At 31.4% G+C, this 25,074-nt stretch overlaps 10 protein-coding genes across 10 annotated transcripts; 5 read left to right on the top strand and 5 right to left on the bottom strand.

Annotated features, from left to right (window-relative positions):
• Nucleotides 1–493: 493 nt before the first annotated feature.
• On the top strand, nucleotides 494–2,353 carry PPL_03166 (uncharacterized protein; the record flags this gene model as incomplete). The annotated part of the gene is made up of 4 exons (XM_020574138.1): nucleotides 494–946; nucleotides 1,035–1,358; nucleotides 1,475–1,861; nucleotides 2,024–2,353. The coding sequence occupies 4 exons, from the start codon at nucleotides 494–496 to the stop codon at nucleotides 2,351–2,353; spliced, it is 1,494 nt and encodes a 497-aa protein (XP_020436210.1).
• A 174-nt stretch (nucleotides 2,354–2,527) lies between these two features.
• On the bottom strand, nucleotides 2,528–6,709 carry PPL_03165 (Succinyl-diaminopimelate desuccinylase; the record flags this gene model as incomplete). Its single annotated transcript, XM_020574137.1, has 8 exons — nucleotides 2,528–2,827; nucleotides 2,901–3,011; nucleotides 3,114–3,638; nucleotides 3,726–3,829; nucleotides 3,947–4,384; nucleotides 5,080–5,198; nucleotides 5,279–6,406; nucleotides 6,594–6,709. 8 exons carry the CDS (start codon nucleotides 6,707–6,709, stop codon nucleotides 2,528–2,530), a joined length of 2,841 nt encoding a protein of 946 aa, XP_020436209.1.
• Nucleotides 6,710–7,360: 651 nt separating this feature from the next.
• PPL_03164 (uncharacterized protein) lies at nucleotides 7,361–9,065 on the bottom strand (the record flags this gene model as incomplete). The annotated part of the gene is made up of 3 exons (XM_020574136.1): nucleotides 7,361–7,695; nucleotides 7,813–7,946; nucleotides 8,008–9,065. 3 exons carry the CDS (start codon nucleotides 9,063–9,065, stop codon nucleotides 7,361–7,363), a joined length of 1,527 nt encoding a protein of 508 aa, XP_020436208.1.
• A 307-nt stretch (nucleotides 9,066–9,372) lies between these two features.
• PPL_03163 (uncharacterized protein) lies at nucleotides 9,373–10,600 on the top strand (the record flags this gene model as incomplete). The annotated part of the gene is made up of 6 exons (XM_020574135.1): nucleotides 9,373–9,449; nucleotides 9,630–9,752; nucleotides 9,891–9,919; nucleotides 9,981–10,406; nucleotides 10,493–10,518; nucleotides 10,595–10,600. The coding sequence occupies 6 exons, from the start codon at nucleotides 9,373–9,375 to the stop codon at nucleotides 10,598–10,600; spliced, it is 687 nt and encodes a 228-aa protein (XP_020436207.1).
• A 177-nt stretch (nucleotides 10,601–10,777) lies between these two features.
• psmD9 (26S proteasome non-ATPase regulatory subunit 9) lies at nucleotides 10,778–16,771 on the bottom strand (the record flags this gene model as incomplete). The annotated part of the gene is made up of 9 exons (XM_020574134.1): nucleotides 10,778–10,786; nucleotides 10,966–12,119; nucleotides 12,213–12,367; nucleotides 12,769–12,815; nucleotides 12,865–13,047; nucleotides 13,184–13,220; nucleotides 13,367–13,950; nucleotides 14,119–14,347; nucleotides 16,713–16,771. 9 exons carry the CDS (start codon nucleotides 16,769–16,771, stop codon nucleotides 10,778–10,780), a joined length of 2,457 nt encoding a protein of 818 aa, XP_020436206.1.
• Nucleotides 16,772–16,958: 187 nt separating this feature from the next.
• Nucleotides 16,959–19,361, top strand: PPL_03161 (uncharacterized protein; the record flags this gene model as incomplete). Its single annotated transcript, XM_020574133.1, has 3 exons — nucleotides 16,959–17,192; nucleotides 17,730–18,661; nucleotides 18,914–19,361. The coding sequence occupies 3 exons, from the start codon at nucleotides 16,959–16,961 to the stop codon at nucleotides 19,359–19,361; spliced, it is 1,614 nt and encodes a 537-aa protein (XP_020436205.1).
• Nucleotides 19,362–20,107: 746 nt separating this feature from the next.
• natA (GNAT family N-acetyltransferase) lies at nucleotides 20,108–21,034 on the bottom strand (the record flags this gene model as incomplete). Its single annotated transcript, XM_020574132.1, has 5 exons — nucleotides 20,108–20,309; nucleotides 20,391–20,493; nucleotides 20,584–20,681; nucleotides 20,744–20,901; nucleotides 21,011–21,034. The coding sequence occupies 5 exons, from the start codon at nucleotides 21,032–21,034 to the stop codon at nucleotides 20,108–20,110; spliced, it is 585 nt and encodes a 194-aa protein (XP_020436204.1).
• A 126-nt stretch (nucleotides 21,035–21,160) lies between these two features.
• On the top strand, nucleotides 21,161–22,333 carry PPL_03159 (uncharacterized protein; the record flags this gene model as incomplete). Its single annotated transcript, XM_020574131.1, has 5 exons — nucleotides 21,161–21,177; nucleotides 21,269–21,387; nucleotides 21,508–21,884; nucleotides 21,957–22,169; nucleotides 22,235–22,333. The coding sequence occupies 5 exons, from the start codon at nucleotides 21,161–21,163 to the stop codon at nucleotides 22,331–22,333; spliced, it is 825 nt and encodes a 274-aa protein (XP_020436203.1).
• Nucleotides 22,334–22,717: 384 nt separating this feature from the next.
• On the top strand, nucleotides 22,718–23,558 carry rps15 (40S ribosomal protein S15; the record flags this gene model as incomplete). The annotated part of the gene is made up of 4 exons (XM_020574130.1): nucleotides 22,718–22,726; nucleotides 22,925–23,043; nucleotides 23,159–23,425; nucleotides 23,522–23,558. The coding sequence occupies 4 exons, from the start codon at nucleotides 22,718–22,720 to the stop codon at nucleotides 23,556–23,558; spliced, it is 432 nt and encodes a 143-aa protein (XP_020436202.1).
• A 110-nt stretch (nucleotides 23,559–23,668) lies between these two features.
• rimA (mitochondrial substrate carrier family protein) lies at nucleotides 23,669–25,072 on the bottom strand (the record flags this gene model as incomplete). The annotated part of the gene is made up of 5 exons (XM_020574129.1): nucleotides 23,669–23,976; nucleotides 24,046–24,244; nucleotides 24,320–24,584; nucleotides 24,662–24,793; nucleotides 24,897–25,072. 5 exons carry the CDS (start codon nucleotides 25,070–25,072, stop codon nucleotides 23,669–23,671), a joined length of 1,080 nt encoding a protein of 359 aa, XP_020436201.1.
• Between the last annotated feature and the right edge of the window lie 2 nt (nucleotides 25,073–25,074).

The following is a 25,074-nucleotide window of genomic DNA, read 5'->3' as shown; positions in this document are numbered from 1 at the left end:
GTACAATATTTTCCTGATAATGGGTATTTGCTGCTAATATTATTATTAAATTACAACTATTATTTATTATTATTATTATTATTAAATCTTGAATCTAATATTTTATTCGTGTGTGTCTGTCTCTGTATTTCTTTTAATAAAATAAAAAAATTATAAAAAAAAAAAAAAAAAACAAAAATTGTGGTGAGGTGCGTAGGATTATTATTTGATTTGATTTGATTCGCAGTTTAAAATAAACAAGATAAGAATTGATAAAGACTTTGCAAAAATAAAATTAAATAATAAATACTCTTTCTTTGATAATTTTTGTTGTAAGGTAGGCTGCAAAAATAAAAAAAAAACCTAAAATTTGATGGATATGGTTTAAAGATTGGTGTGTTTTTGGGTTTTGATCAAATTTGCACTTTGATTTTTTTTTTTTGAATAAATTATGATAATTTGAATAATTGTGATTAGCCGTTGATCCAAAAAACACAATTCAATTTTCAAAAATATGAGTGACAATCGTGAAGGATCTGCCCAACAACCTCTGGCATCATCACCATCATCGTCTGATATAATAATAGATTTACAATTAGTAAATCAACAAGAGCAAGAATCAGATCAAAAACAACCAAAATATATACTACAAATAAAGAATAGTAAAATTTCAGATATAATAATATCATCAATCAACTTAAATCTATCATTTAATGATTTACTAGTAGATAAAGATATAAATAACAAGAATAACAGTGATGATGAGTGTAAAACTACATTACCCCTACCTCATTATCTCCTAGAGTCAAACAATGAAAGATTTAAAAGAGATTTTAGTTTACCTTTTGTCAGTATATGTTTGTGTATGAAGAATGCAAGTTTGTACATAGACGAAACATTACTCTCTGTCGTATTACAATCTTATAGAGGTCCGATTGAATTATCAATGTTTGATGATTTAAGTACTGTATGTATATATATATATATATATATTTATAAATAGATTTGAAAATTATTAATTAATTCTTATTTTTAATGATAATAATAATAAATAGGATGATACAATTGAAATTGCAAAGAAATGGATTGTATTATTTAAACATTATTCTATTATGTTTGTTTTGAATGGTGGGAAAGGTGTGGAACAGAGAATAGTTGAAACTCATTCAATACCAGAGTATCAGTTACTAGTGGATTCCTATCGCGCTCGGCATCCAAATAGCCAATCACTGATTGAGTTGGGCGAAGACACTATGCCTCTTTTGGAGAGTGGTGGATGTGGATACGCAAGAAACAAAGCAATACAATATTCACACGGTGATTATCTATGTATTCTAGATTCAGACGATATTATGTATCGCGAAAGAATTGAACTACAAGTAAGTATGTCAAGTTAATCTATTGTGCACAAAAACAAACGAACGAAACTAAACGAAAAGAAACGAAAAGAAACGATTATTTACTAATAGTTGTATTAACTACAATTACATTCTAGATTAAAGAATGCTTGAAATATAAAGACGATGGTGATGATAATGTTATTGTTGGATCGAACTTTCTTAGAATACCGGAAGGATCTTCTAATAGATATACAGAGTGGTGCAATCGATTGACCAACGAAGAGCTCTATCTTCATCAGTATCGAGAGTGTACTATTATACAACCTACTTGGTTCATGAGAAGAGATACCTGCTATAGAGTAGGTGGTTTCTCAACTCAACAATCAAATTTGGAGTTATATAAAGTGAATGAATCGCCGACATCACCTACAACAGCAATAACAGCATCCACTTCACCAACTACACCTATAAAGAAACAACCTATTCCGGAGGATTTAATATTCTTCCACAAGCATCTACAACTCGAAGGAAAACTTGGAAAAGTAAATCAAACATTAATGCTTTATAGATATCATCAAGATAATTTAAGTAAACAAATTCATAGGTCGGTAAAATTAAATTTAAATTAAACATTTACCGTTTTCATCTATAAATAACAATAACTAATTACAAATATATTTATTTTTAGATTAATATTATTAAAGATAAAATTAGAATATTTAGAGAAAAGAGTTTTAAATAAATGGTCAAGTTTCTCGATTTGGGGAGCCGGAAGGGATGGTAAGAAGTTTTTTACGATGCTATCCGATGATAATAAGAATAAGGTAAAGGCATTCTGTGATGTCGATACTTCAAAGATTGGAAGAAACTACAACGCAGCTTATACCAACCAATCGATTCCAATTATTCATTTCTCAGAAGTGAAACCACCTTTAATTATGTGCGTTTCACTTGATCGTACCAATCAAGAGTTTGAAAACAATATAAAGTCTTTAAATATAGTAGAAGGTATTGATTATTGGCAATTTAATTAAACTATAAACTGCAGTCACAATAATAATAATAATATAAATAAAAATGGTTATCATTTATAAGGTTTATAAATTAATTATTCATTAATCGATATCGATTTATTAGTTATAATTATTTGTTCAAATATATATATTTAAATAGTACTATTAATTTTTGTTTCAAACGGTTTTTTTTTTTTAAAATCTTAAATAGGATAATAATAAATCAGCAGAGTGAGCAGCGGATGAATCCTCTGATCCAGTGCTGACTTCGTTCTTCATAAACGTATGATTCATAATTAAAATGAATACAGAAGCCATTGTAATACCAAAGGTTACCAGTAATGCAGCATAATTGATACAAACTTCACGATCTTCGTCTGGAATCTTCTTGTCGTGCAAAATCAAATAAAATACATTGACATATGATGCTCCACCCAATAAACCACAATAGACCATCAAAGCAAATAAAATCCAAACAGAATCAATCATTTTATACTATAAATTATTAAGAATATTATTAATAAATTATTTAAATTTAAACATAGATATCAATCATTTTATAACTTACACGTCCTTGAATTAACCAAAGTGCCATATTTAAACCTTGTAAAATTGTAATGATACCAATTCTTTTGATTTTGAAAAGTTGTAATGAAGATCTTGATAATAATACACCAAACTATTTAGTTGTTGTTAAAGGTTGAACAAGTAGAAAGAAAATGTAAGTAAATTACAACTATAACATGTTGATATTATAATAAGACAATAAGTAGATACTTACTTGATAACAAAAACTTAGAATAGCATATGAATTCTCTTGGAACCAATTTCCTTTGATTGATTTAACTGCGAGATCGGCACCACCAACCGATGCTACATACTCAAAGAAGTAGACCAACATCAGGTTGACAGAGTTGAACCAGACGAGCTTGGCACAACGGATGTAACGCTCCTGCTTGGTCTCACATGGTGGTCCTCTCACCGGTTTGATTTCACATTCTGGTGCAACTTCGATGTTTGATAGTTTGTCACCTTGGCTAATGTTAACTACCTCCTCTTTGGCGGTGGTTTCATCCTCGCGCAACGGTGTGTACTCAGAGTGTTGCTGACCGGGAGTACCACCTGGCACTTTCAAACCGAGGAAGAACAGTGCACCATAGACGAGAGTGGTTGGCAAGATGATGTAGAAGATCGTTGGATTCGAAAGACCGGCGACACCCGACAACAAGATGTAAAAGAGTGATCCACAGACACCGGCTACACCAGTACCGGACGACCATCCATTGACTAGATCCGACGGGAACAGCTTGATATACGACAACAGCACCGACTCACCAAATGACGATGCAATACCAATCAGTGAGATACACGCCAAACAGAACCAAAAGTTTACATAGACCGAGAGTGCAACACCGACCAAACCGGCAACCATAAACAAACAATTTACAATAATCTTTAATTTAGTATTAACATTTTCTAAAACAAATGTATTTAACACTATATATATAATTGTGTTGTGATAAGATAAGATAAGATAAAGAAGATGAGATGGTTTAGTTAGTAAAGATATAGATCTTTAACTTAAAGTTGCTATCAACTAGCGCTACAACTTACTTCTTGCAGCAAATCCAAATGCAATATTTGCCCATAGAATTAAACCGATATTCTTTTGATTGTGAAAGTAGTTTGCAAGTGATTGACCAGCTGCATTGACGACACAATATGAGAAATTATTGATATTTCCCATAAAGTGGAATGATATCCAATTACGAAGATATAGTTTATCTCTCATTGTATTTTTATATTTATCTTCTAACGTTGATGATGATGATGATGAAGTTGAATCCTTTACTAAATATACTTTATCTTGATCTTGTTCGTTTACTTGACCAAACTCTTCGTTCTCTTCACCTATATGGTTGTTGTTATTATTACTATTACTTTCAATATCACTATCAGTACTATTCCTTCTACTACTATTGCTACTTCTACCACTATCTAATCTATCCAACTCTATTAAATTCTTTATTTCTTCTTCTTTTATTTCTTCCACTGTTTTATTTTTATTTTTATTATAATTATAATAATAATTAAAAATGTAATCAAATCGTACAAGTTTTGATCAATCTAATATTGAAATACTAATATAGTAATAGTAATACTAATCAAAAAAGATTGAAACTAATCTAAATGCTATTATAGATTATGAGTTAAAATAGTAATATTATTTATTATTAATTGAACTATTATTATTATTTATTTATTTATACTAATTTGGTTTTGTGTGAATGAAATAATGAACAATTTTCTGTGTGTTTGATATTGGTAAAAGAAAATAATGAATATTCACATTAATTTCAAACAGCAAAAATATCAAATATTTTTTTATGCGACTTTTCAAAGTTACCCTGGAAAATAGCCCATTTTGCAAACTTTTCAAAAATCAAATCAGATCTTTTTTTTGTTTTTTTTTAAAAAAAATCAAAATAAATTTCTATATGGAGTAAATTTCTGGTCTTTGTCGGAAATTTCATTACACTGATTTTACAATGATGTGAGTGTGTGTGAGTGGTTTATTTCAAAAAAGTTTATGTTAATGAGATACCTGAGAAATTTGGTAAAAAACAAAGAATCTACAATTTTTTTATTTATAAACTAACTAGGTTCTCGAGCTAGTTATCTTTTCATTTAGGCGTGCTTGGCATGGGCATCGAGGAGATAGACTACACAACTCAACAACTTCTTACCGTATTCAATGTCAAGGAATTCGTTTGGTCCGTGAGCATTTGATTGTGGACCAAGAAGACCGGTGATAATGAATTGAGCTTGTGGGAATTTGGCACCCAACATACCCATGAATGGGATACTAATATTTTAGAATGATAATGATTATGATTAGATTAAATCTGTATGATGATAGATTGATTGATTGATTGATTTACTTACGTTCCACCTTCACCAAAGAAAACGTGTGGCTTTCCAAAGATCTTTTCGGAAGCTTCACCCAAAGCAGTTTGGAGCCATGGGTTGATGGCTGGTGAATCCCAACCCTCAGCACACTTGTCGACCTTGAAGGAGACGGTGGCGTTGTATGGAGCATCCTTCTCGAGGGCTTCCTTGAGGACCTTGGCGGCGACTGGACCCTTCATGCTTGGTGGCAAACGAACGGACAACTTCAAGGTGGTCTTGGTTCTCATGACGTTTCCGGCGTTGCTAATTGGTGGCAAGTTATCGGCACCGGTGACACAGAGAGTTGGCTTCCAGGTCTTGTTGATCAACAGCTCAGTTGGATCGCTGGTGACCGGTTGAGTCTTTCCATCCCAGAAGAACTCGGTGTGAACGGTGTCACCGAGGATTTGGGCACAGAGCTTGGTCTCTTCGATACGGTATGCTGGAATTGGCACTTGGAGTTCCTTCAACATCTCACCGGTTTGCTCGTTTTCGATACGGTTGAGGATTTGACGGACGATACGGAATGACGATGGTACGATACCAGAGGCGGAACCAGAGTGACTGGCTTGCTCGAGAACCTTGACGGTCAAGTCACCGGTGAGGACACCACGCAACGATGAAGTCATCCAGAGTTGCTCGTAGTTTCCGCAACCAGAGTCGAGACAGACAACCAAAGATGGTGCTTGGATGACAGACTCGAACTTGTCAATGTATTGTGGCAAGTGAATGGAACCACTCTCCTCGGAACCCTCGATGATGATAACGTAACGATCGTGTGGGATGTTTTGCTCCTTGAGAGCCTTGACAGCCATGACTGAACCAAAGGTTGAGTAACCATCGTCGGCACCACCACGACCGTAGAGACGCTTGTTTCTAGTGACAGCCTTGTATGGGTGGAGACCCTCCTCCCATTGTTCGGTTAAGGGTGGTTGCTTGTCCATGTGACCATACAACAAAACATTCTTTGGGTTTGTCTTGGTGGCTTCAACAATGATCAAGATGATTGGTGTGAGACCTTCGATTCTCTTGATTTCAGTGGTCAAACCTGGAACGTTTTGTGCCTTTACCCAATCATTCAACAAAACAATTGCCTGCTCAGTGTATCCATTGGTTGCCCATTCACTATATTTAATATTATTAATATGAATTTAATTTTATGAGTTAATAATAAATAATTATTTTTCTAACAACTCTTCCAACCTCAGCAATTTCCTTCCTAAACAACACAAAGCAAATCTTCCAACTCCCAGCACCAACACTGATTATAACTTTAGATTGATTGTGGTTGTAATTTCAATGATATTCATACCTATCGTATAATGGTGATTGATTTGGGATTTCAATGTATTTCTCCAAGGTTGGGAGGATATCTTTGTCCCAAGCATTATTTGAGAACTCTTGTAGTTTCTTAATATCAATAGACATTGTTTGTTAATTAAATTATTTGTTTGGATAAGATAATAAGCAATGTTGTCAGGTGCCACTGCAATATTGGACAATGAAAAAAAAAAAAATTAAAAAAAAATTACACAAAAAATTAAAAAAAAATTAAATTCATCAAATTTGGTGAGTTCATCTTTTAAAGGTGATTGTGGGTTCGAATCTGTTTTTTTTTTTGTGCTTTTTTGTCATGAAAATATTGTTGATTTAATCAGTGTCCAAATAAATTAAATCAATGCGAACTTTCCAAAATATAATCTCAGTTGTTGATTTTTAACAGTTGAGCAATTTAAAATAAAGTAATTCTAAATTTCCATTTGATTTTATAAATTCATACACATACTATTTAATCATCTTTGGTGAAGAAGAGATATCTCTTCGGGGACATGATAATCAAACTAAAGATAAATTACAATCAAATTTTTTTTAAATCATTTCATAATCTGAGTGTTTCAGTTTATATTATTTATTTTTTATTTTTTTTTATTCTTTTTTTTTTTTTTTTGTATATATATATTTCACATTACCTTACCTTTTTTTTTTTAATGTTATATATGATATTCAAAATCAAAATCATCTCCATCATCATCCTCGTCTTCTTCGTCTTTATCTTGATTGCTATTATTTATTTATTGATTATTGTTTATTATGTTGATTGTCGTCTTTTGATTTCTTTTTGTAACTGTAGGTGTGGCGAAGTAGACATTCTGAACCGTTTGGACAATATCCCTTTAGGAAATCTGGACACACTTCGGCATCTCTCGAGACGTAGACATGTAGGTATGGACAGTTCTCGTGAGTACACATACCCCTGAGGAACTGATAACACACTGGCATCTGATCGATATCCACTGTTTTGTGTTGCAGAGTGCAATTCTCGTCTTCACACTTACCAGACAGATACTTTGGACATACTCTAACCCTGTCTTTATCATGAATATATTTACAACTATCATTATTATTACATTTACCTAATTTTTGTTTGTTTTTGTTATTTGTTTTTTTTTAAAAATGTTAAGTATATATAACAAAAATAAATAATAATAATAATAATAATGGTATTGGTTAGTATCTAATATCTTTCATACATTCAACTAATAGATATTCTAGAGTAGAAGAGTATAGAAATAGAAATTCTAAATTATTCTCACCAAATCTATTAAAAAATAAACAATATTGAGTCTTTTTCTCCATCTTTTTAAGTGCTGCTTTCATTCTATCACTGATTATATAATAGTTAGTTATCTTTTTGGTATATTTATAGTTTAATTATATGTACATACCCAATTGGCTTTGTAGGAGCTTTAAATATCTTCTTTGAAGCTAAAGGCAGTGGTTTCTTTTTAATTGTTGTAGTTGTAGAAGTTGTTGTAGTTGTAGTTGAAGTTGTTGGTTTATTATTATTATTATTATTATTATTACTATCGGTTTGTCTTATTAGTTTATTATTTACAGTTATATATGTACTGTCTAATTTCTTTCTTATGAGTGTATTGCCTTGCTTGATATAGATTGCATCGATGACAGAACCATTCTTTTTCTTTAAGAGTTGTGTTGCTTTCTTGAGTTGTAGTGTCTTGGCTGCTGGTTGCATTGTTGTTTTGATTGCTGTTATTGATGATACTGGATACTGGTATTTAGGTGTGATAGTCGGTTGCCTCGATAACCACGGTGGTGGTGATGAAGTAGCAGTGCCTCTACCGAATGAATATGAATAAGGACTTGAATAAGAGTAGTATGGTGGTCTAGCAAAACCGTACATCAGAGATTTCCTATAGTGTAGCATCATTTGTTGTTTCTGTTGTTTATAGAGCATCATCTTCTTTTGTCTTAACAATAGTTGTTGTTGTTGTTTATTTGCAATGATAGGTGATGAGGTTTTATTTGAAGTTGTTGTAGTTGTTATTGAAGGTGTTGGTTGTTGTAAAACCAAAGGTGCTTGAGATGTAGAGTCACCGCTAACATTAGCTGATGGTCGAACATATGAAGAGTTACTAAACTTTTTTGGTATTGTTGTTTGTTGTTGCTGTTTAATAGGTTTATTTACAATAGGTTGCTTCTGGGTTGCTGAAGTAGACTTGACACCTTTATAAGGTGGTGATGGTAGTGGCGATGGTTTATTTACATTCGGTTTATTTACAATAGGTTGAATCTTTTGAAAGTTGTTTTGTGGTTGTCTCTGTTGTTGCTGCTGCTGTGAAGGTTGTTGTTTGTATATAGATTGAAGAGGTTGTTTATTTTGTTGTGGTTGTCTCTGTTGTTGCTGTTGCTGTTGCTGTTTATGATTATTTATTATTGAAGATAGTGATTTTATCTTCTCTAACAATAATTGTTCTGACATACTTATATAAATATGATGATTCAAAAAATAATGAATAATAATTGAAAAAAAAATTTTTTCCAACTTCAATCCAACTAGTTAGATCTGTTTGAATTTTTTTTTTAGTTTTTGTTTGATTCACACAATCAATTCAATGATAAAATGGTATTTTTTTGGAAATCTAATCAAATGAATCATTTAATTGCAAAGCTTTGTTTTGGAAAAAGAATGATGTTTAATTATAATTTATTACAAAAGAAGAATAATATTAAAATAATATTTTAAAGATTATATATATATAATTCTTAATTCTTCGATCTTCAACAAAATGACGGATAGTAAAAGATGTGCAATCATCAAAGAATTAATAAGTACAGAGGAGCGATATGTAGAGTACATGAAATGGTTGGTAGACAATATCTACACTCCACTTGAGAAGATGGTGTTATCGCCGACAACACCGAAACAGAATTTTATTGACGTGAACGATTTCAAAACGATATTCACTGACTACAAAGTGATTTACAACCTCAACAACCATTTCCTTTCACATCTACACCGACGTGTAAACAATGACATCAATAGCATCGACCAAATCGATCAAGACCAGCTATATGTAGCCGACATATTCTATCTCTTCAAAGACTTTTTTAAATGTTACACTACTTATTGTTCCAACTATACAGTATCAACTGCCAAGATACAATCGTAAGTATACTGATGGAAATTGAAAATTGTTACTCTTTTTTTTTTTTTTAATAAATCTAACTGAGAATTTATATATATTATCAAGATTGTATTTAACGAAAAAGAATACTTTTAAATCTACAATCAATAGTTTGATAGAAAATGGCAAGAGTCTTGCTGCTGGAATGGTATTTGAGAGCTACTTGGTTTTGCCTGTCAGCCGACTACCGAGATACATATTGATTCTAGGCGAATTGCTAAAGTATACTGATGCCAAACATCGTGATCATCCACTCCTTGTGCTTTGTATCGATGATATGAATACGACAATAAGGAAAATCAATGACCAGTTGCAATACAAATCGTTTGTATCTAATCTCACTATTCCGAAAACTTTGGAAACCACTACCGCTGGTTTATCGAAAGAGAGTCTACTGTTTAGACCGGACAGACAATTTGTTGCACAATGTTCATTCAATGAAACGATTATCACAGAGCAGCAGAACCTAACAAGTCAATCGCTGATCACTCATATTCTATTAAGAGATCTAATAATGAGAGTGGAGGAGCATCATGCAAACAATGGCCATGACAACTATCGTGCAACGCTAAAGAGTGTAATCTATTTAAGAGATCTAATAATCGATCCAAATGACAGTCATCTCTATGACACTAGTAAGTTACTAATTAACTAATTAATTATTATTGTCTAGTTTTATTTCAATTCAAACTTGTATTAATAATTATATTTAAAATCATAGATGAAAATACAATGATTGTTTTCAGTGTAGGTTTTGATAGATATGAAATAACATCCACCAATCAATCATTTACAAATCGAAAATGGTACAATTTCATTTTAGGATTAAAGAGGGAAAAGTGAATGGATTTGTAAATATAATAATAAATGTTTTTTTTAAGATGATATATATAAGTAATAGTTCTGTTCTATTCAAACAAAGAAATTGGAGGGGAAAATGACTTTTTGACAATTTTATTAAATTATATTACAACTATTTCATATTAATCGGTATCTTATCTATTTATTAAACAAACTTTTAAAAAAAGATTTCTTGGGATAAAAATTAGATTTTAGGTATTCTCTTATTTCCAATTGTCCATATTGTTTTGCCATTGACAACAGATGGTGTCGATAGAATTCTGTTATTATCATGATTGGTTTGCTATCTGAAGGTTCACATTCCAAATATATAGAATATATATTTTCAATTACACTATCTGATCCTGTAGATTGATTATTATTATTACTATTGCTACTGCTCCCATTACAGTCAGTCTTATTATTATTATTGTCATCGATCTTGTTCTTTTTCTTGTTCTTTTCCATTTTCTTTTCGTTTTCTTTATTCTTTTTCTTACATTGTTTAGTTGTTCTCACTGTATGTTCAAGAATGAAAGATAAAAGTTGAAGGTTTCCTGTAATGATTGCAACAGTCATTCCAAAAGTTGAACAAAAAGCATTGTAATTCTTCAATAACCATTTGATTACATTGATATTGCCATTGATGTAGCACTGATCTGCTATCAATGTCATTGTCTCTCTTGCCATTTTTGATTGTGGTATACTCGATATGAAGTGTTTAATGACATCTTCATATGGACAGAATCGAATGAGATTCACAAAACCTGGAAGTTTCATTGCCATTGACATTCCATCACCACCAAGTGTATGATATCGATCACTCAATACATTGAAATATCCAAACAAACACATGAATCCAACATTAAAATAACTTGCACATCTCAGACCAAGATATCGATGAATAGATCTAACATCATTCCAAATTTGTTTCCTTAACAACTGAGCTCTGAAAACCATTCTAAATAGATTTGTATCCATATTTGTATTGACAGATGTATTCGTTGTTGTATTGTTTGTTGATATTTCAGTTTGATTATTTGATTTTCGTTGAATAGCTTCATATTTTGATAATGCTCTTTGCTTTCTATTTAATAGTGTTTCAATCCACTCTGATTGTGTTTCAATACTCTCTTGAATTCGATGATACATGATCTCTGTGGCCAGCATGTCAAAGAGTTCACGTTGCTCTGGATTCGATCGATGGGTTTCATAATAATACATAAATGGTACCAAATACATGAGTTCATTGATTTCCTGCTCCGTCACACTTCGAGCAACATGTTCTGCTGCCAAATCGAGTTTGTTTCCTACCAGAATCACCTTGATATCTTCCGCACAATAGCGCTCCACTTCATTATACCATCTCTTTACATTATCAAATGAAATTCTATCGCACAAATCGAAAATGATAACGATAGCGTGGAATCCTCTGTAGCTCTGTCTTGAGTAACGACCGGGTTGATAAACATCTACCTTTATGTTGAGATTGGATACACCCACAAGTTCTATATATTATCAAGAAATAATCAAAGTAAGATTTCAAGACAACATAAATCATCTGTCTATTATTATTATTATTATTGTATTGTACCACATACCTGCAATATGTGGTAGATCAGTTTGATATACACGATCACTGCTCGACGGTTTGAAATCAGGACAACCCAAACATGTTTGAAGGTAATTCAATTTACCAACACCTCTATCACCAATGATTTTTATATTTAAATGAATGTATTGACTTTTTGTAACCCTAGACATAATAGAATTTATTTTATATTTAATCCATAAAGAAGAAAAGACCCTTTTTGTGACATTAATTTTTAGACATTTGACAAAAAAAATAAAATTTAAAGGTCTGAATTGTTGTAAAATCAAAAAATTCTTTCCCCCAACTAATTTTATTTGACTCCAAACAAACATATGAATCCAACATTAAAATAACTTGCACATCTGATTTGTATCCATTTTCGTATTGATAAATGATAGTACTCTTTGTTTTCTCTTTAATGACGTTTCAATCCATTCAATTTGTGTTTCCATAGTTTCGTCAGATATACTGCAAATGATCTCTGTGACCAGCATATCAAAGAGCACACGCTGCTCTGGACTCGACTTGTGAGTTTCATAGAGTACATAAATGGAAATTTATACATGAGTTCATTGATTTGCTTCTCGGCTATACGACCACTGTGCAATATCTAGTTTATTTACGATCAGAACCGCCTTGATACTTTACCACAAAAAAACCTCAACCTCTTTAGACCATCTCTTTACATTATTAAATGAAGTCTCATTGCACAAATCAAACATGATGATGACAGCTTGAATTCCAACATAAATACTTGTAGAATAACGACCCCAAGGTCGAAAAGCGTCTACCTTTATGTTTACATTAGAAACACCTATCAGCTCTGTTATTGTTATTGTATTCTAGATATTATCAATGAGAAATCAAATCATAAATAAAGATTTGTTTACTTTTTTTTTTAAAAAATTATTTTTGTTTTTTTTTGATAATTACAATATCTTTATACAGATTTATACAGATTTATTATTATTATCTAACATTCTTTCTTGTTAGATTCACAAGTGAGAGAAGTAATCTATTTCTATAATATCTATTTCACCAATGTTATAACGTCAGACGTTTAAATTGGTTTCATTAAACAACTATGAAAAATTTTGTTAATAAAAGTATTTGATTTTCTTTTTTTTTTTTTTTTTTTTTTGATTATGTTTATATTCATACCCAATTAAACCTTGACCAGTCCATTTTCTTGGTGTAAGAGTTGTCGTAAACTTCTTGCCGTCTCTGATGTAGGAAAGTGGAATTGCAGTATTCTCACTGCTTCTTACTATGGTTGCCATAGATTGAAGATACTGTGTCGAAGCTGAAGGCAACTCAATCAAGAAAGGTCCGATTGAACCAAACTGATAGATCTGATCATTCTTGAGCAATCCACTTCTCTCTGCCGGTGAACCTGGTGATACCAAGTCAATATATACAAATGGTGCAACTACTCTATTATCTACAACATTCGATGCACTATTCACATTGTCAGTGCTATTACTAGCATCGGATGATGGCAAAGTTGTTGTAGAAGCTATATTTGTAGTCGGTGTCGGTGTTGTTGGTTTTGAAGTTGACGATGAATTTGAAGTTGATGACGAAGTTGTACTTGTTGTTGTTGTTGATTTATTATTTTTATTTGAAGAATGAAATGATGCCATATCATTTTCAATCTTCTTCATCAGTGATTTATAATCATTTTGTATGCATGCTATTCTACTTCTTGCTTTCTTTACCTCAATGATAATGTCTAAATGTGGCGACTATTTGATTAGAAAAAAAAAAAATGTAAATAGCAATAATGATGAATCATAATTGATAAAGAGTTAGGTAGGTTTATAAACAATCTCGAGTTCTTTTGATTGGTTTGATTGGGTCTGTTGATTGGTTGATTGATATGAAATTAAATGAATGATCATAAAAATACCTACAGGATAACCTTCAGAATCCAGATAACTTCCATGCAGACCAAATAAACTACCACCACCCTTTGTAAGATAGTCCATGTGGACTTGAAGCTCTTCTTCCAATGCAGTTCTCTCTCGCATAAGAGCTTGCAATGATTCCAATGTAACAACGTTGTTGTTGTTGTTGTTGGTAGTGGTATCTCCACTACTCTCACTGCTTTGTTTGTCCATCACTTTATCTATAATTGTAAATCTTATTGATTGAATTTTGTTTGTATTCACTATCCTATCACACGTTCACAGACCATCAGATTTTCACAAACAAAAACAGATGTTTTTTTTTGTTTTTTTTTTTTTTTAATTTTCATTTATTCAATTTTTTTTTCACCACCACTTGTTTAGGTCCAATTCAGATTGTTTGCTGATTGAATTAAAATTATTCAGGTCATTTGTGAAAACCACCAATCTCATACCAAATCTTTGAAATAAAAAAATCAAAAAAATTCACAATAAAACGAGATTCTCTATCTGGTTTGATCCATTTTAAAATTTATCTATTAAAATACTAATCAAAAACAGATAATATTGATTACCAATCAGCAACGTTTATAATTAATTGTAAACTTATTCTTTTACCATTATTTTATTATCCTTAAAGTCTTGTTCCTTCTTTTTTTAGAGAGTCGTTATTTTAATTCATTTGAAGTTTTTTTATAACTTTGCTTTTAGAAACCCTGAATTAGATTAATCCAAACATCCTAATTCAAGCACCTTCAAAAAAATAGAGGAGAAAGGTATTGAGAATTATAAACCTTTCAGGTCAATAAAGACATTACACAGATACTTTAAAATCCATCAACCTTTTTTGGTCATTCATTCACCTAATAATTTTAGTATAGCAACTTATTCCAATACTTTATTAATCAATAAGCAATATTAATAAATATCTTTCTTTGATTTGGATAAAGTCAATTTATGCTTTCAAACAAAAGATATTATTAAAATAGTAGTACCCTTCGTTGAATGGACTCGATTCTTTTATTTTAATTTATTTTCAAAAATCGAATAGATTATCAAAAAAAAAAAAAAAAGTTTGATTTTGTTAGAAATCGTGTAATGTTTGTTTTATTTTGCCTAATCAATTGAGACCAAAAAATAGATATATTAGAAAATCAAAAAAAAAAATGAAATAAAAATGATTGAAAAAGATACACATTCTATCACAGAGGTAAGAGATTCACTGAAATTCAAGGGATGCATGTTTATAAATTTCTATTAGATCTCTGATGTCAATCCTTGGTTGATCGGACCTTTTAGATCATCCACATACCATACTAAAGGTTTTTTAAACCAAATTAAATCTCGCATGAGATCTCACTACCAAGTATGAAAAGTGTGCATCGAGAGGTTGATTCCTTTTGTATCGAAACAAAAATACCCCACAATTAAGGTTCATGGAGTGATGAGACCAAAAAAAATGAAAACAACCCACCCCAAACCACTCTTTTGATCAAAATGAGGGTGATTACTTGAGATAGAACAAAAACAGCAATTTTCAAAAAAAAATTACCAAAATTTTGCAGTTGTCATAAGCACAGATTGAACTCTTAAGAAAATCTTCCCCCTCTTTTCAAAAACTATCAAAACCACATAATTTAAAACGAACCAATCAGTTGACCAAAACATATTTGATCAGTGATCATCAGCTACCAACCATACCCTAACCAATTTCTCTTTTTTTTTTTTATCTTCAAAAGTCATTCAATCAATTGTTGCCTCCTGTTCAACACACACAACACACCCTTCTTTTCTTTTTTTTTTTTTCTTTCAATTAACAAAAAACAAAGAAAAAAAAAAAACAATCTACATTAGTTTTTGTGATTATTAACACAAATGTTACCAAAATAAAATAAAAGAGCAAACTAAAAAACCTGCAAACATTGTTCTTACTTATGATTGTTTTGTTTTCTTCTCCATTTTTTTTGATTTGGTTTCAATTAATAAAAACTTTTATCTCTCTACTTCTCTTTTTTTTTTTTAATTATAAATCTCAAAACCAACAGAGGTAAAGATAATCTATAGCTCCAAGTCTTTTTATTTCACTCCACACACACACACACTACCAAAACCCAACCCATCGCACTCACACAAAAAAACACTAACCACACACACACTCTATTTGTCTTTGGAAACTCACCATACAACTCCAGCCTACTGTGATCTAGATCCGTCACCTATCTGCCACTGCCACTATCGGTCTCGGCTTCTCCACCCAATCCAAATTAATATAATCAAATCTTATGCATAGAATTTTGTCATAAACTCAATCACAAGACCACTTCAATAACATCACATCCTTGCAAATTATTATCTGTTTGTAATAAATTGAAAACCCATCCTTTTTGCACCAACAATATAGATTACTACACACAGCTAACATGATATATTTTCAAGAGAGTGTGAGTGCATATCATTAACTAATTAGATAAATCAGTTATCTCCATTTTATAAATTGTTGTTGTTGTTGTTCTTGTTGTTTTTTAATTTATTTTTAATTAATTTCTCCTTCTGTTAACAATCTTGTGGCTCTGTTGTTGATCAACAACAAACCTTCCTACTCTCTATCTAAATCAAACTTTAATTGCAACTTCATTCTTTTTGCAACTTCACTAAACATATTATTGGAAACTTTTATATTAACAATTTATTTATTTTTACAAATAAACAGTAGTAGTTTTTTTAGAGTAAATCAACTTTGTTTTTACATCTTCACAATTTATTTGTATTGGTTTCAAAGTTGTTGTAAAATAGAGAATCAAATCATAACTAAATAATTATTATAGTTGGAATCATAAATTAAAAAAATGATAAACACAAATAATAGAATCACATTGGATGAGACATCTCATTCAAATTTGTCACCAAGACTAAATACTCAGCAATACAATAAGAAAAGAGAATATGAAAATAATCATAATAATAGTAATAATAATAGTTCATCACCATCATCGCCGGTATTATTAAGCTATCATAATTTGGAAAGTGGCGCACCTCAACCAACAAAGAAACTTAAGGATTCATTTTCAAATTCTGAAAGAGTAAGTTGTATTTTAACAAAACCAATTGGTTATTTTTATTTTTAGTTATTTGTAATCTGGTTCATTTAACTGTTAAGAAAATGACTCAACAGTTATGGATTAGAAAATGGGTTTAAATATTTTTGAAAATGCTACATTGCACCATCAAAAATAAACATTGATGATAAAATTGTAATTCAAAACAGTTTCCGTTTGAATAGTTTAATATCTATTTTAACGGAATTGATTGGATTTTGATTTTAAATTCAAATCAATTTACCCATTAAACAACCTGGTTGGATCTCAAAACAAAAGTTTTGTTTTTTTGTTTTCACAAAACACAACCTTTTTGGTTGATTTGGAATTAATAAACCCGATTTTAGATGTTTTTTAAATCGACATTAAAAATTAGTTGATAAATCTAAATCTAAATTTTGAATTAGAAATATCATATTAATTAATCAAATTTTTTTGATTTATATATTGTGAATGCTTTAAAAACAACAAAAAAATATTGTAAATTAACTTTTATTTCTTCTTTTTACATTTTCTTTTTAGAAATCAATAGATATGAACAATTTATTGATAAATAATTCAAAGGATTCATCCCCAATTCCAAGTCCAAACGGCAACATCCCTCTTAATAACTTGTTGAATCAACCGAATAACGATCAACATGACTCACCACGTTCAAACTCCAATTCCAAAGAAAGTTCAACTTCCCTTTTTTCATTGCTTTCCAAATCTAATGAAGAGAAATCTGAATTTGATATTCCAAAGAATTTTATTACCAAACAAAACAGTATCATTTCAAGTAACCTGCGAAAATCAATCGATGATAAATCATCTTCAACATCACCAATGACATCTCCAACTACAACACCTGTAAATAGTTTATTATCACACCAAAACAATAATAATAATAGTAATTCAAATAATGTAAATTCAAATAATACTTCATCTTCATCTTCCATCTCTTTGCCTATCGAGGGCGGAGACTCTATTAGCATATCCAGAAAAGATTTGCATAGTCTACAACAAGAACTTCAAGATCTACGACACAAATTGGCGGCTTCAGCTGTAACTCTAGTCTCTCAACCACTTGGCGCTCCAACCAATATTCCACCTCCACCACCACAACAAACACAACCATCCAATTCAACAATTGTCGGAAATTCACCTAGAGGTAATACACCGGCAAACACAATGGCAACACCTAAAACACCTACCACCGCACCTGGAAATCCATATATGCAGCAACCATCACCTCCTCCATTATCACCGAGAATCAACCAATATATTCATGAGTGTGTCGCCAGCGAACTTGGTAGATTTATGAATGAGTTCCAAGTGAACTACAATGAACAGGCTCGTAGAATAGACTCTACTCTCAAATATATTACAGATTTCAGGAGCAAATACGACAATTTCTTCTTGGCTGTCGAAGAACGAATGCACTATATGATGTTGATCATCGGTGAGATGGACAAGTATCTGCTGTCCAAGCATCAAGGTTCAGCAACTTCCGCTGATTACACAATATCACCGGCTCTGATGGGCAAATACGGACCAATGCCGCCCCACCAACAACCACCTTCACATGAATCATCGTCGCCACCACTCTACTATATAGACTCCAGAGGCAATTCACATCATCCCCCTCCATTGTCACTGAGTGGTGCGTCCGGCTCTGCAAGCGGCAACAACAGCGCACCGAATAACCCCAACAATAATATTGCTAGCAAGGAGATGTCCGGATCCGTCAACAACAATAACAACGCCAACAACGGTGGTAATATGAAAGGTGGTGGTTCCAGTGGGAATGCATCGGTTGGAAAGATCAATGAAGCTGCATCGGCTGCTTCACCGCATTTGGGAAGTAAGGTAATTGTTCAACAAAGATTACAAAAGAGAATAGAAGAACAAGCAGCTGCACAGTCACAACAACAACAAGCACAACAGCAACAACAACAATTAACTCCACAATTATCACCAACTGGAAAACCACCAACACCACATTTACCGCCACACCTTTACCAACAAGCACAACAACAAGCAGCAGCACATCAACAACAACAACAACAACAGCAACAATACGAACAACAACCACCGTACGACCGTTACTATCATCCATCAATGCATCCCTATCAATATCCACCACCCTATTCACATCAACCATCCAACTACTAAACAATTTGAATCAAATTGAATCCACCAAATAATATTCTATCCGATGAACAAAATTTATTGTTAATTTTAATTTACTTTTTTAATAAATGTTAAAATTCATTGAGAATAGATAGATATTATTACTTTATAAATATTTTTATTTTTTATTATAATATTAAACAACTCATTAAAAAAAATTGTCTACATCTAAAAACAAGGTCAATATCTGTGATCGTCAAATACAAGGTACGCTCATAAATCATCACATTCTCTCCAACTGAAAATGTCTCTCTCCTCTGTAATTGTGTTTGGCCGAAGTCGACCAAATGCCAGCTCCTCCTTTTGATACACTTCGTAATATTCAATAACTGCTTTTTTTCTTTTTCTTTAACATTAACTATCGTTCCAACTTACCAACTATTTTTAAAATTGTCTTACCATCACTACTCATATTTATTTCAGGTATAAAATATGAAGAAGGCGTGTGTTTGTGGTAGGGAATGTAATGTTTGTGAGCGAAGAAGTAGATGGTGAATCGAAGGGGATGGTGGTGAATCAGTTACTAGTTACCATACAACTAGTATTTCGATCAACATCAACAGATGTATCTATTATAATGATAATATAATTAATGTTACAACTAAAAATAAAATAAAATAACTTATAAATAAAATATCTTTGTCAATACTTGGTTTGATCGTTTTATCAAAGAAACATTAAAAGGTTTTAAATACCTTTTTAGAATATTAATGTATGATTGAGATGATTTATTTCTTCTTGGCAGCAGCTTTCTTTTTTGCAGATGCTGGCTTTGGTTTTGCTGCTGGTTGTCCTTTTGGTTTATTGTCAGCTGCTGCAGTTGACTTTGTATCTTTCTTTTCATTCTTATTGTCTTCCTCTCTAAAATTGAAAACCATAGAGTATGCATCTTCTTTATCACCGTAATATTCTGTTTCAATCTCTTGAATCCTAAAATTTAGATAAAAACGTTTGATAAAGATTAATTAAAAAGTTTAAACTTGAAATGATTGATTATGTATAAACTCTTACTTGAACTTTAGAATCTCATGATAAAGTGTAAATGCTGCTCTGTTACTCTTTCTTACATGAAGTGAAACGTGATCTGCTTCAAATACTTCCATCAATGCATATTCTAATAACAATTATAGTAAATAGTTAATAATTAATAATTGTTTGTTGTATATCGTAACATAAATAAGAATATATAAAAATATAAACATACGTGATTGTTTCATTAATTTTGTTGCAATTCCCAATTTTCTTTGTGATCTCAATACAGCCAATGAAGTAATATGTCCTCTCTTTGGGTTATTCTCATCGCTTTTTGTTTTAAATGTTAGTGACTAATCTATTGCTCAATTTTACAATCAATGGTTACATACATTTTCGATAAAACATAACCTACAAGCTTTCCACTTTCATCTTCAGCAACGAATGAAAGTTGTGGCCATGTCAAGACGTGGTATAAGTAGTATTTATATTGATAATTCTCTGGTAGACATGTAAGATTGGCATTTTGCATTGCCAATAAATCTGAAATCTAAACAATAATAATAATAATAATACAAATCAATATTATGAATTAGTTTTCTTATTTCTTCATTCATAGTTCAATTTCCTTTATCCTGGTATTAATAAAAATAACCTACTTGACAGTTTCTAATTGAAATCATTTTATAAATATATAATGTATTGGATGATTGCTAAATTAAAGAAACAATAAGAAGAAAAAATCAATCAGTCAATGATCAACAATCAAATCAGGCAGAGGACTTAACCAAAAAAAATGAAAAAAAAAAATGGAAAAAAATAGGTTGTATTTTTTTAAAAAATTGAAGTTGTTTTGAGATAAAAACAAACACCTTGGACTTTATTAATATAACACTGTCAATCTTTTTTAATTATAGCATTATTATTATTTTGTATTGTAATGCAATATTTCTGAGTAGATTTAGAGTTGTTAGTTTCGATGCAACAGGAACATTGTTTGGAGTTCGTGGTTCTGTTGGTCATCACTATGTAGGTAGTAATTCAAGTTGATCTTTCTTTCCTCTTGGTTTTAAAAACTTATTGATTTTGTTGTTGTTGTTGTTGTCGTTGTCGATTGGTAAACAGAATCGAGAACTTAGTAAATATGGTAATATAGTCATCGACAACGATGCATTGAATCGAAACTTTTTAAAGTGTTTTTCGGAGCTTTCAAAGAAAAGTCCTATTTTTGGTAGGGATATAGGCGAGGCCGTTGAGAATCAGACCGGACAAGAGTGGTGGTCTCAACTTGTAAAGATGGTCATGATACGATCGGCTGGTGATCAACAGAGTGTCATCGATGCCATCAATAAACTACCGGTGCAATTCTATCATGATCTCTATCATAAATTCGAAGGTGACAGACAAACCCTTTTAGAAGGTCGTGCACATGAATGTTGGCAACTCTTCCCAGAGGTTTTACAAACTCTCGACCAATTAAAGTATAAAGATAAAAAAATTGTATCAATCATTTCAAATTTCGATGAAAGAATTGTAAGTTTAACTAAATTGTTGTTTTATAAATATACTCTTTGAAAACTGACAAAACATTAATCAATAATCAAGTATTCAATACTAAAACACTTGGGAATCTCAAATTACTTTAAAGATGAACATACTAATCTTATTACAACATCATTCGATTGTGGTTATTCGAAACCAAATAAATTGATATTTGAAGATAGCTACAAAAAGATACAGGCCATTGATAGTACTATTCGAAAAGATCAGATTCTCTATATTGGTGATCATTTAGAGAAAGACTTAAAAGGTGCTGCTGTATGTTATTAATTATTAAATATCATTTAAAAAAAAAAAAAAATCTAACAAATAATTAATCTTAGGAATTTGGTTTTAAATCACTATTAATTGATAGAAATAATCAACATCCAGACATAACCACAAACAAAATTGCCAAACTTAATGATATATTTAATATTTAACTCAATCTACGTCCTTGAGCGATCAACTTTTTTGTTAAATTTATAAGTAAAAAAAATGTATATTCTTTATTTAAACTTTAATAAAATTATAAGTATAATTATAATAACCCATTATCTATATACCCATTATCTCAATCTTTAATTCTTATATTTTTAACATAAATAAAATTAAAAATAAATTAAAATAAATTAAATTTGTGTGAACAATGTAAAACGAACGAAAGTTCAGTAACGTTGAGTTTTTGAAATTTGATTTTAATGAATTTTTTGAAAATTTCTCAGGTTTGGTGTGGGTGGAGTGCATGGTGGTGTGAGTAGTGTGTATCCACTCAAATAGCTGTCTTCCTGATTTTGCTCATTCCTTTTTTTCGATAGTTCCACATAATGGCTGAAGTATGTAGTTTTACATGTTAGAAAATCTTATAGGTAGTGAGGTTATATAGAAGTAGAGATGATAGATAGTAGTAGATACAGAGATAGTTGATGGATTGGTGGTTAAATAGAATGATGTGGGATACTACCTCTAAACCCAATACCTTTAAGTTGTTCGATGAATAGTTGAATCTAACATCACATCTATTATTCATCTAGGCTCAAGTTAAGAAGAGAACCTTCAAGAAGTTCTCCTACGGTGGTGTTGCTTTGGAGTCCCTTTTGGACCTCAAGGAGGACAAATTGGCCGAATTATTCCGTTGCCGTGCACGTAGAAAGTTAAATCGTGAGACCCCAATCAAGCACCTTTCCTTCTTGAAGAAATGCAGAAAGGCTGTAAGTATATCTAAACACATCACAACAGATAGCACTTAGGAGTTTGATTTTAACTAGAGTTCTTTCAATTAAACAGAAGGCTGGTGTTACTCAAGTTGGTGACAAGCCAAAGTTGGTCAAGACCCACGCTCGTAACATCTTGATCGTCCCAGAAATGATTGGTTCCATGGTCGGTATCTACAACGGTAAGGTTTTCAACCAAGTTGAAATCAAGCCAGAAATGATCGGACACTACTTGGGTGAATTCTCTTTGACCTACAAAACTGTTAACCATGGTCGTCCAGGTATTGGTGCCACTCACTCTTCTCGTTTCATCCCACTCAAGTAAATTTATGTTTGTTTGCGTGTAAAGAAATAAATTTATATTAGAAAAAAAAAAAAACAATCATCTAAAAACAGACTACTTTTATTAATTATAAGAACAACAATAATAACGATCAAACCAACATACAGATAGAAAGAGAATTAATTATTAAGATCAATAGTGATAAGTTTGAATTTTGTTCATATAAATAAGTTGAGTAGTTATATCTTTATTTTTTATTTTTAGAATTTGTTGATTGTTGATTATTTGGTGCTGAATACTCTTGTCATCGATGACCATATATCAACAACAAACTCGTAGGTTAAAAACATAATAGCAGAGTTTGGTACTACTCTTAGCACGTGAGCACCGACACCACCAAACAATCCTCTCACACCTTCTTCCTTTCCAATTAAGTAAAGTGCTTGTAAAACGCTTGTGTATTTCGGTACATGTCCAGGTGCAACGTTTTCTCTCAGTCTTGTTCTCACTACCTCGTGAGGATATGTCGATACTGCAGCAATCAATTTAGCTACACCAGCAGCCGTCAAATATTCCATTGTTGTCAATTCTATATTCAAATAGAAAAAAAAAAAAAAAAGTCAATTTCCTATCTATAATATAAAATAGTTAAACATACCATTTGGATTTGGATATTTATGTGATTTCTTTCTCTTCTCTTCAATGATTCTCTTTTTAAAACCTTCGTATAAAACAAATTGGAAAGCAGACTCTGATACACCGATGATCGATGCACCCAAACCTTTATAGAATCCAAAAACACCTTCCTCTCTGATTACAGCTAAACAACAATGAAATGCATTATGATAATAGGTTCCCTGAAAATATATAAATAATGAATGTCAATGATCTGTTCTGATTCCAATATTTTTTCTTTTTTTTCTCTTTCTTACTTGATTGAAATTTTTTAATGATGTCTGTAATTGCATTCTTGTTTTCACCAACCAAATGGGACTTGTAACAAGAGCAACAGTACAACCGGCACTGATAGCCGATGTACAATACATAATAGGTCCTTCCTTGACTCCGAACCTCTCCAATATCGATTTAGTAAAACTGTAGGTTGAAAAATGGACTGCTCTAGCGGGTGCGACACCAATCAAATGTGGTCCTAATCCTTTAAATAATCCTCTTGCTCCATCTCTTAAAACTAAATTACTGAATTGATTCAATTCCCAATATTAATATGAGAGATCTAAAGAAATCGGATATGATTACATTTTATGATGACATACTATAATGAATAAAATGTGGTCGGTACGAATCTAGGTTTACCAATATAAAGTAATGATGATCTTGCACCCTGTAATTGTGTCTTGATTACCTCGAGAGGTGAAGTACAGACAACTCCTGCTGCTCCACCCAATCTATATATATATGTATATGATTAAATAGTTGGAAGATCAAGATGTTAGGTGTCTATAGTTTATTTTTTTCGAAAAAGAGAAAGAATCATCTACTAATATTTACCCTCCAGCTACGAAATGTAATAGTGCATTCTTTGATTTCTCTGATTTTGGTGGTTTTATTGTCTTATTGCTATTCTGAACATTCGATATTCTATTATGTATATTATGATTACTGTTTGAGTTATTATTTACAGTTGTATTATTAACATTGTTACTACTTTTATTATTATCACTCATTT

This window comes from Heterostelium album (assembly GCF_000004825.1).
Source record: "Heterostelium album PN500 unplaced genomic scaffold PPL_scaffold3, whole genome shotgun sequence".
NCBI classification, from domain to species: domain Eukaryota; phylum Evosea; class Eumycetozoa; order Acytosteliales; family Acytosteliaceae; genus Heterostelium; species Heterostelium album.
Note: the sequence above shows the minus strand (reverse complement) of the source record. Positions and strands in the feature narration are given on the sequence as shown.